At 44.3% G+C, this 11,580-nt stretch overlaps 1 protein-coding gene across 7 annotated transcripts in view; it reads right to left on the reverse strand.

The window, feature by feature from the left end:
* The window catches only part of PTPRZ1 (protein tyrosine phosphatase receptor type Z1), a 332,340-nt gene extending 321,403 nt beyond the window's left edge, over positions 1–10,937 (reverse strand). For 3 of the 7 annotated variants that reach the window (XM_077472627.1, XM_077472625.1, XM_077472624.1), the window contains exon 1: positions 10,657–10,936. In XM_077472627.1, coding sequence (XP_077328753.1) covers positions 10,657–10,720 — 64 coding nt within the window. In that variant the 5' untranslated portion in view covers positions 10,721–10,936. Of the gene's footprint in view, positions 1–10,656 lie in introns of all 7 variants that reach the window. The other 4 variants (XM_077472629.1, XM_077472628.1, XM_077472626.1 and 1 more) reach the window with 3 other exon arrangements.
* Positions 10,938–11,580: the final 643 nt, after the last annotated feature.

Below are 11,580 nucleotides of genomic sequence, written 5' to 3' on the forward strand. Positions count from 1 at the left end.
CAGCCAAGCATCTAGCGTTTTCATTAGGAGGCCAGCAATGGCCTTACTCCTCTCAACATATATTCACTTTAAGGCTGGGCTCACACTGTTTTCTCATGCGGCTAACAGCAGGGGTCCGGTGTGTCCCTGTTCTTTATTTCAGGGATGAATCAGGCCTGAATTCGGACCTGAAACAGAACCATAGACGCACAGGACCTCTGTGCAATCTGCTTGGCAGCCATCCCGGAGATGTATGAACCGGTTCCATTGAGAGCCGGTCACAGTCTCTTGTCATGTGAATTGGATGTGGGGAAACCCAGCATAAAGTGACACTAAAGGTATAAAAATAATGTAAATTCTATTTAAGTATGCATTCTTGGCTCATAAAACGATTGCTTTCAGCCTCCTCCAAATTCCCTTTTTTCCTGCTGTGACCTGACTTCCTGTTAGAGGATGGCTATGTTCTCCATGGTCCCACTTTAACCACTTGAGGACCGCCGTATTGCCATTGTACGTCAGCACAATGGCACAGGCAGGCACAATCACGTACATCTACGTGATTGCCTTCCAGCGGGTGGGGGGTCCGATCGGACCCCCTCCCGCTGTTTACGGCGGTCCGATTCGGTCCAGGAGCGCTCCGTGATGAGGGGATGGCCGTTGGTTTTCGGCCACCCCCTCTGGATCGCTCCTGGCCAATGAGAAGCTTCCTCCCCTGTGTATTGTTTACACAGGAAGGAGGAAGTGATGTCATTCTCCTCGGGCGGTCTTTTTGACCGGACTACGAGGAGAAGAGTAAAAGTAAGTGTGCACCAACACTACACTGACATGTAGGTACACACAGGCACACAAACCCCCCCCGATCCCCCCCCCCGATCGCCCCCCGATCCCCCCCCCGCCCCCCCTCCCCCCCCAGTCACAGTGTCACTGATTGCATTGATCATTTCTTTACTGATCAATGCATTCAGTGTCAGTTGTGACAGTAAAAACTGTCAGGACAGTTAGTGTTAGGTCCAGGGTAGCCCCCTATCACCCCCCAATAAAGATTTAACCCCCTGATTGCCCCTAGAGTTAACCCTTTCACCCCCTTTTGCCAGTGTCACTAAGCGATCATTTTTCTGATCGCTGCATGTGTCGCTAGTGTCGCTAGGTAGCTAGTTATTTTTTTAGGTTCACCGCCAGGTTTTTATATCGCTAGGTACCCCGATATACTACCCAATAATGTTTTTAACCCCCTGATTGCCGCTAGTTAACCCTTTCACCCCCTTTTGCCAGTGTCACTAAGCGATCGTTTTTCTGATCGCTGCATTAGTGTCTCTACAGTCGCTAGGTAGCTAGTTATTTTTTTAGGTTCACCGCCAGGTTTTTATAGCGCTAGGTACCCCGATATACTACCCAATAATGTTTTTAACCCCCTGATTGCCGCTAGTTAACCCTTTCACCCCCTTTTGCCAGTGTCACTAAGCGATCATTTTTCTGATCGCTGCATGTGTCGCTAGGTAGCTAGTTATTTTTTTAGGTTCACCGCCAGGTTTTTATATCGCTAGGTACCCCGATATACTACCCAATAATGGTTTTAACCCCCTGATTGCCGCTAGTTAACCCTTTCACCCCCTTTTGCCAGTGTCACTAAGCGATCGTTTTTCTGATCGCTGCATTAGTGTCGCTACAGTCGCTAGGTAGCTAGTTATTTTTTTAGGTTCACCGCCAGGTTTTTATAGCGCTAGGTACCCCGATATACTACCCAATAATGGTTTTAACCCCCTGATTTCCGCTAGTTAACCCTTTCACCCCCTTTTGCCAGTGTCACTAAGCGATAATTTTTCTGAACGCTGCATCAGTGTCGCTAGTGTCGCTAGGTAGCTAGTTATTTTTTTAGGTTCACCGCCAGGTTTTTATAGCGCTAGGTACCCCGATATACTACCCAATAATGGTTTTAACCCCCTGATTGCTGCTAGTTAACCCTTTCACCCCCTTTCACCAGCGATCACAGTATAAGTGTCAATGATGACGCTGGTTAGCCAGTTAGTTATTTAGGTTCCCCGTCAGGTTTTTATATAGCGCCAGGGACCCCCATATACTACCTAATAAAAATTTGAACCCCCTGATTGCCCCTAGTTAACCCTTTCACCACTGATCACCGTATAAGTGTTACGGGTGACTCTGGTTAGTTTGTTTTTTATAGCATTTTATATTCAAATCCGGAAGGCAGTGCTTGGTTTTCGGGGTCCCGTACGTGGCTAGGCTCCCAAAAAGTCCCCCACATGTGGTATCCCCGTACTCGGGAGAAGCAGCAGAATTTATTTTGGGGTGTAATTTGACTTCTGCCCATAGCATGTGTGAGCAATATATCATTTAGTGACAACTTTGTGCAAAAAAAAAAAAAGTTTGTAATATTCCCGCAACTTTTGGCAAAATATAAAATATTCCATGGACTCAACATGCCTCTCAGTAAATAGCTTGGGGTGTCTACTTTCCAAAATGGGGTCATTTGGGGGGGTTTTGTGCTATTTTGGCATTTTATGGCCTTCGAAACTGTGATAGGTAGTGAGGAGTTAAATCAAAAATTTGCACCCTTAGAAATCCTGAAGGTGGTGATTGGTTTTCGGGGTGCCGTGCGCGACTAGACTCCCAAAAAGTCCCACACATGTGGTATCCCCGTACTCGGGAGAAGCAGCAGAATGTATTTTGGGGTGTCATTTCACATATGCCCATAGCATGTGTGAGCAATATATCATTTAGTGACAACTTGGTGCAAAAAAAAAAAGTTTGTAATATTCCCGCAACTTGTGGCAAAATATTAAATATTCCATGGACTCAACATGCCTCTCAGTAAATAGCTTGGGGTGTCTACTTTCCAAAATGGGGTCATTTTGGGGGGTTTTGTGCTATTTTGGCATTTTATGGCCTTCGAAACTGTGATAGGTAGTGAGGAGTTAAATCAAAAATTTGCACCCTTAGAAATCCTGAAGGTGGTGATTGGTTTTCGGGGTGCCGTGCGCGACTAGACTCCCAAAAAGTCCCACACACGTGGTATCGCCATACTCGGGAGAAGTAGCGGAATATATTTTGGGGTGCAATTCCACATATAACCATGGCATGTGTGAGCAATATATCATTTAGTGACAACTTTTTGTAAAAATTTTTTTTTTTTTTTTTTTGTCATTATTCAATCCCTTAGGACAAAAAAAATAAATATTCAATGGGCTCAACATACCCATCAGCAATTTCCTTGGGGTGTCTACTTTCCAAAATGGGGTCATTTGGGGGGGATTTGTACTGCCCTGCCATTTTAGCACCTCAAGAAATGAGATCGGCAGTCATAAATTAAAAGCTGTGTAAATTCCAGAAAATGTACTCTAGTTTGTAGACGCTATAACTTTTGCGCAAACCAAAAAATATACGCTTATTGACATTTTTTTTACTAAAGACATGTGGCTGAATAAATTTTGCCCTCAATGTATGACTAAAATTTAGTTTATTCGATTTTTCTTATAACAAAAAGAAGAAAATATCTTTTTTTTAAAAAATTTTCGCTCTTTTTCCATTTATATCGCAAAAAAAAAAAATCGCAGAGGCAATCAAATACCATCAAAAGAAAGCTCTATTTGTGGGAAGAAAAGGACGCAAATTTCGTTTGGGTGCAATATTGCATGACCGCGCAATTACCAGTTAAAGCAGCGCAGTGCGAAATTGCAAAAAGACCTCTGGTCCTTAAGGTGTTTATTGGTCCGGAGCTGAAGTGGTTAAGGTAGCCACCCTCTCTTGCTCACTCTTGAAATGGACCAGGGACTACTAGGGACAGTGGTGTATTATGGTTGTGTGCTGCCCTAGGCAAAACTAAAATTGGGTGCCCCTCCCTCCTTGTAAATTTTCTTCACCCCGTCATCTGTAAATTCTACCCTTTCTTCCTTAGAGTTCCACTTTTTCCTATTAGAGCGCCACCCCCACAAGTCCCAGCATGAGCCCCTGACCCCTTATATATCACGGGTTCATGCTGGGACTTGTAGCCCTTCACTAGTTGGGGGGAGTGTCACGTCCTCAGTTCTGAGAGGTTCATGCTAGGACTTGCAGTACTTAACTTTTGGGAGGATCCCAGCATGAACCACTGAGATCTAAGGATGTGACCCCCCCCCCCCCAAAAATGAAAGGACTACAAGTCCCAGGATGAACCCCTGAAATCTAAGGATGTGACCTCCCAAAAAAATAAAGGACTACAAGTCCCAGAATGAACCCCTGGAATCTAAAGATGTGACTCCCCCCAAAAGTGAAGGACTACAAGTCCCAGAATGAACCCCTGAGATCTAAGGATGTGACCCCTTATATCTCACTGGTTCATGCTGGGATTTGTAGTCCTTCACTAGTTGGGGGGTGTCATGTCCTCAGCTCTGAGGGGTTCATGCTGGTACTTGCAGTCCTTCACTTTTGGGAGGGTCCCAGCATGAACCCCTGAGATATAAGGACGTGACTTCCTCAAAAGTAAAGGACTACATGAACTTGTAAGATCTAAGGTGTCACGTCCTTAGATCTCAGGGTTTCATGCTGGGACTTGGAGTTCTTAAATTTTGGAACAAGTCACATCCTTAGCCCTTATACACACGGTCGGACATTCCGATGGAAAATGTCCGATCGGACCATGTTGTCGGATAATCTGACTGTGTGTGGGCTCCATCGGACTGTTTCCGTCGGAATATCCGACGGACAAAGTTTTAGAGCTGGGCTATAATACTTTCCGACAACATGACGCGATCGAACTTTGTCCGATTGTGTGTAGAGAATTCCGATCGGACAAAGTGCCACACATGCTCAGATCAAATTGCTAGACCAAAGCTATTGGCTACTAGCCTGAACGTAGTCCCGTTGTAACGAAATAATGTCATCACGTAACCTACGATCGGATTTTCCAGCAACTTTGTCCGATCGTGTGTATGCAACACAAGTTTCGGACAAAATCCGACGGATTTTGTTGTCGGATTGTCCGACCGTGTGTACAAGGGCTTAGAGCTCAGGGGTTCATGCTGGGACCTGTACTCTTTTACTAGTTTAGGGGGGCTCACATCCCCAGCTCTGAGAGTCTCATTCTGGGACCTGTAGTTTCACTTTGTATGGTCACATTCCCCAAAAGTGAAGGACTACAAGTCCCAGCATGAACCCATCCTATTTGTATGGGTCTATGGCTGGCTTCCTCATGACACTGTGCACATGGTTCCAATCCAACCCTGGCTGGCGCCTGGCCTCACCTCCAGAGTTTTGAGAGTTCAGAGCTTCCCTCAGAGCATGCCGTGCCTGTCGGAGAAGATCATGGAGGAGGTGGGTGGAAAGCACTAGGCGCAGAGCGGCGGAGGAGGAGCAAGTCCTCCTCCGCTTTGAATACTGGGGCCTCGGCCGCCCTCTGCATTAGGACGGGCTGGGAACGTGACATCACTGGTTGCTAGATGTCCCGCGCTGCGGCCCTAGCAACCAGTGAGCAGTAGAGCCAGCTACGGGTCTAGGGCTTGAATTAACACGGTCAGTAAAGCGGCACTATCTGCAGCCTTTTTTGAGGAAGCGGATTGGTGGTCCAGTCCGCCTCTGTTCTCTGCAGTCCTCGGCAAAAGGACTCCTTGCTAGTTTTCCTTTTGCCTGGGGAGCGGTTCCGCCTCCCTGTAAAACGCCGCCCAAGGCAAACGCCTTGACTGCCTCACAGTGATTTTTAGTATTTCAGGATTTCCTGAAAAATAATTACAGGGCCGTTACATATTAGATGTGTATGGACTATTTTTGGAAAAAAATATAGTTTAGTGTCACTTTAGATATTTATTTCATTAATCAGCCTTTGATTAAAGTTTCACCCTTAATTAACCAATATCATTAGGTGTGATGTAGGGCAGATATATCTCCAAGAACATGGGCGGGGAGGCATTTTCCTGTCATTGCTGTTGCTTCTCAAGTGACACTTAGCCAATGGACAAAAGCAGACTATGAAAGGTTAACCTGTTCCTTCCCATTTTTTAGAGGGAGAGATCACACAGGAATTTAGGGCAAGATGGAAAATCTCCATGAGTGTTATGAAATGCTACAGACACCATAAGAGCTTGCCTACACCTTCTGGAGGTACCCCAATATTGAAAGAGGTCGCATCAGACCCTCAAACCAGGCCCTTTATGGCCAGTTTAAAAGTGTGCTAAAACGTAGGAACCAATCACAAATCATCTTTTCGTGACTACTCTGTGGAAATCTGAACATTGCGTGTATCTTTTTACCATATGCACTTATTAAATGAACCCCTTCTATATTATAATTAGGAATTCATAACCAAATAGGATTGCAACATTTGTTTTATTAGTCCACTGTTCTTAAAGAGGTATTAAATCCAAAAACAAAAATGTAATACATTGGAGCTCACCAACCATTACATGTGGTGGCTGCATTAGTTTTCTCTTTTAGGTTTTTTCTTCTTCTGTTTTCATTCTGGATGAAGGAGCACAGGGGGCACCTTTGGATAGCGGCACTGTCAGCCTAGGGGGAGAAAAAGGTTTAAGCTTCACTCACAATCGCTGCGATTCTGCCCGTGATTCAAAATAGAGGCAAATTACGGGACGCCCGAGAGATCCCTGTCACTTCCAACGGCACCCCGATCGCGGTGCGATTTTGCCACGGGCGACGATCGCAGTAAAATCATTCAAACAGAATCATGGGACGCCGAGTTCTTGCACTTCTTTTGGGTGACAGGTGTTCCACGATTCTCTTTGCGCGATTTTACCATGATTGTCACCCAACGAATCGCAACAAAATTGCACCACGATTGGGGTGTGGTTGGAAGTGACAGGGATCTCTCGGGCTTTCTTGCGATTTGCTGCTATTTCGAATCGTGGGCAGAATTGCAGCCATTGTGAATGGAACTTAAACCTTTTTCCCCCCCTAGGCTGACAGTGCCGCTGTCCAAAGGTGCGCCCTGTGCTCCTTCCTCCAGAGTGTAGGCATTTTAATACAGTAGATGTGGTACTGGTCAGATCACCAGATGAAAACAGAAGGTGAAAAAAACCTAAAAAAGAAAATGAATGCAGTTCGGAACACCAAGATGTGAACGGAGCCTTAAAGTGGTTGTAAAGGTTTTTTTATCTTTATGCATGCTATGCAGTGTGCAGCTCACCCTGTAGCCGCCCCATAGCACCCCCCCGCCCCATGTGATTTATATAGCATTAACTTCCTGGAATCCATCTGCCCTTAGCTCAAGCATGCAGAGTGTGCTTAGCTGAGAAAAGCCCTTCTCCTCGCCTCCCCTCCTGAAGACTCCTGGGATGAACAGTATAACATAATTTGCCTAAGCAAGAAATCAGGAAGTAACTAAAGAAATGTAAAAAAAAAAAGGTTTAAGCCCAGGTTCACACCAGTGCGCCTTTGAAGTCATGCTATTTCTGCGTGATTTCAAAGCTGCCCAATCAGTTCAGTTTTGATGTGCCATTTCATTGCGGCTTGTGACTTAATTTAACAGAAGTCAATGCAAGTCACAATAAAAAATGCAAACAAGTAGTGCAGGAGCCTTTTTCAAAGTCGCTGTGACTTGAGTCGCACCAATTTGAATGGTTACATTGCCAGCAATGGGGTGCGACTTGCAATGCGATTTTTAAGTACATTCCTATCTACTTACTAATGCTAGGATTAAAAAAGTCTATGTTGAAGCTCCACTTTAAAGTGTTACTAAAGCCACAACAGTAAAATCAGTCTGCATATGCAGTAAAGCATGCTTATTATACTCACTAAGTGTTTAACTCTCTGCATTGTGTAAAAAGGCAAGCTGATCCTGTCTTCTCTGATCCTCTCCTTCTTCCACTGTGCTCAAACCATCTACTGATAGAACAGGGACAGGCTGCACATGCTCAGTTTGGTGTGTATTGCTAGAGAGTTTTTTTTTTTCTTGGGAGAGTGCATGTGATCAGCACTGGGCCAATCAGCACTGTCCAGACAGAGGGTCAGGGGTCCTGCAGCCTCATAGGACAATCAGGGGAGAATGAAAACCCCTCCTACAAGCTTTAACTAGTCATTGATAGAAGTCACAAGACTGCTATATACTGCTGATGAGAAAGGGTATTTAGCAGTTTATATTTACTAAAACTATTATATTTCCGTGTACTGTGGGAGACCAGATATAGTGAATGCAGGATCCTGGGATTAGTAACACTTTAAGCATACAGTATTTATGATATGGACCATTTTGGGATAACAGTTTTACATAAATACGTAAAACTGATCATTGTAAGCACCCCTGTTAGTGTTAAAGTGTTAATAAACCCAGGAGCCTGCATTCACTATATCTGGTCTCCCACAGTACACAGAACATGGAAATATAATAGTTTTAGTAAATATAAACTGCTAAATACCTTTTCTCATCAGCAGTATATAGCAGTCTTGTGACTTCTAGCAGTGTCCAACCAAGCAATGGTTAAAGCTTGTAGGAGGAGTTTCTTTGACTGACCTATGGGACTCTCTGTCTGGGTAGTGTTGATTGGCCCTGTGTTGATCATATGCACTCCCCCAATAAAAAAAAAACCTCTCTAGCAATGCACACCAAACTGAGCATGTGCAGCCTGACTCCATAGGCTCTGTGTCATGGGGTTCTAAACTGGTGCTCCAGCTGTTGCGAAACTACAAGTCCCATGAGGCATTGCAAGGCTGACAGATACAAGCATGACTCCCACAGGCAGAGGCATGGTGGGACTTGTAGTTTAGCAACAGCTGGAGGGCCGCCAGTCTGAGACCCCCTGATACAGAGCCTATGGAGTCAGGCTGCACATGCTCAGTTTGGTGTGCATTGCTAGAGAGGTTTTCTTTTTATTGGGAGAGTGCATGTGATCAGCACAGGACCAATCAACACTGTCCAGACAGAGAGTTTATAGATCAGTCAAAAAAACTCCTTTCTGTCTTTTTATTTTCTTGCATCAGCACAGGACCAATCAACACTGTCCAGACGGAGAGTCTCATAGGTCAGTCAAAAAAACGTCTTTCTTTCATTTTATTTTCTTGCACCAGCACAGGACCAGGATCAGCTCTGTCCAGACAGAGAGTCAGGGGTCCTGCAGTCTGTGTAATCAGGCAATTATGGGGGGACAGTGGAAGAAGGGGAGGATCAGAGAAGCCAGGATCAAACAGACTTTTTTTTAATACAATGCGGACGATTAACCCCTTAGGTTCCACAGTGAGTATAACAAGTGCGCTTTACTACATATACACACTGATTTTACTGTTGCGGGATTAGTAACACTTTAAATGGTTTGCCTCATCCCTGTAACAGATACATCCTGCTGGAGAGCTTGTTCTTTTGAAACACAACAGACTTACTGGCCAGATCACCAGGTGAAAATAAGAGAATAAAAGCCTTAAAAAATGAATGCATCACAGAATTTGTAAGCTGCAATATACTAAATGTTGGCTTTTTGGGTTTAATACGGCTTTAAAGACTAGGATCGCCTCTCCTCATTATACAATATGCGTTTCACTCGAAGAATCCGATTGCAGTAGATCCTGTGTATGTTTTCTGTTTTGAAATGATCCATTGCTTTGTTGGACTGAAAAACATCCCCCCCCCGTTCTTTGTCTAAACATCATCCTCGGGGAGGAAAAAAAAAAAAAAAAGAAGCCCAGCCTGTCTGTGGCTACTAAATAATGTGAATGAAGGAATAATGAAATGGTAAGCAATGCACTGACACCTACAACGCCTAATTACCTCCCTATTACAGGACACAGCGATACGGAACGTTCCCGGCTTCTAATGAAGAATACAGCTTAGACCAATAAAAAAAAAGGAAATATTAGGAAATTGGATTGCGCCTTGAAGAAGCGTATTTCTAAACATCTGTAACGATGTTGCGGATAATTACCAAAATACCAACACCAAATATTTTTCTAATTGCCACAAGCTTTTCGGATTGTTGCGGAGGAAAAGTTGAAACATTAGACGGGGGGGAAGAAGTGGCTTCCTGGCGTACGCCATCTGGCCAGCAGACAATGCTTGGCTGAATGGCTCGAGCGGAGCGGCCGGCAGCTTTTGTTGCCATTAGATACCAGCGAGCAGATTTATGTGCTGGATCGTGGATGGCTCACGTTCAGAGCCACCGAGGGTCGAAATCAGCCACGGCGCGGACCCACAGGTGATCATCATAGAAGGGCACACATAGACGACCCGTTGACTGGCACAGGAAAACGTAGACTTGTTAAACGAGTTGTGCGCAGAGGAAACCCTAGAGATCGGCGCAGCGTGTGGCATAATAGAAGTCAGACAAGTGTGCAACGAATTCAATTGCGTTCTATGAAACCGGATCACGACTCAAGGTTTTATTGCGGATGAGGCTCTCATCCGTACAAGAACCAACCGTCTACTTCAAGGCCATGGGGTAGGGGGTGGGTGGGGGGTTAGACATCACGCAGAAGGAATACAGGAATAATTGATCAGCCAATAAAACACATACAGCTATTGTATCATCAAACGCAATCAATTATGACGTGACCATGGCACGTCGCCTTTGACCTCGTTGGCTGCCATCAAAAGGCTACCGTACCGGTGAGAAGCCGGATAAACCTGTCCATGGCCATCGGTCCTGGGGACATTCTCATCACACGTAGCACTGACCCTAACACACAGCCTAGGAGATCAGGGGACCCTTCTTTGTTAAAGGGAGCCTCATTTATTCTCAAATCACTTACCCACTTGACAGATGAAGAGGAGCTGAAGGCAAGCCAGGAGGCAGCGCAGATTTAACATCTCCATGTCTCTAAGGGAGGGTGGTGGGGGGAGAAGAGAGCTGATGGCTATTGCAATGTAGATCCAGAGCACTGATAGATTCCTTAGCAACGTGCAGCTTAATGCTCCATGGCCAGCTCTTCCTTTCTCTGTGCCTCCCTGCTCTGATCCCTATGTGAGAACAGCAGCACCCAGCAGGCAAGAGCTGCCTCTCAGCCACAGCAGACCTCTACACACATAGGGTTAACTCTGCCCAGGAGGACACACCCCCCACACGCCATTGGTTCACCTTTTTGAAGCTTCTTTTCTGAGCTGCAGTTTTTTAGGCAAAGGGAGCCCTAGAGAGGAGAGCAGAGGGAAGGTGAAGCTTCAGTAGAGGAGAGCAGAACTCATCACCTGGAAGGACCCTGCCTGCAGATTATCCTCAGAGTTGGGCAGCTGCCACCATACATTCACCACCAGCAAAACACACATACGACATATATATATATATATATATATATATATATATATATATATATATATATATATATATTATTGTGCGTGTGTCTTGTATATAAATTATAATTTATATATATATATATATATATATATATATATATTTATTTATTTATATATATATATATATATATATATATATATATATAAATTCTATATCAATTATAAAGCATCTTGTAATGCTATGCAGGTAATAAAGGGGATTTTTCAAAGGCAATTTCTTTGGAAAAAAAACACTTTCATGAACTGTTTATATAAAATTAGAATATATATATATATATATATATATATATATATATATATATATATATATACATATACACATATATATGGAGAGGCGCTACACCTCTCCTTATATTTTGTATCATTGCAATCATATCTTTCAAGCA

Source organism: Lithobates pipiens, unplaced genomic scaffold, assembly GCF_037356315.1.
Source record: "Lithobates pipiens isolate NorthernLeopardFrog02 unplaced genomic scaffold, aLitPip1_a1.2 Scaffold_8, whole genome shotgun sequence".
Classification (NCBI taxonomy): domain Eukaryota; kingdom Metazoa; phylum Chordata; class Amphibia; order Anura; family Ranidae; genus Lithobates; species Lithobates pipiens.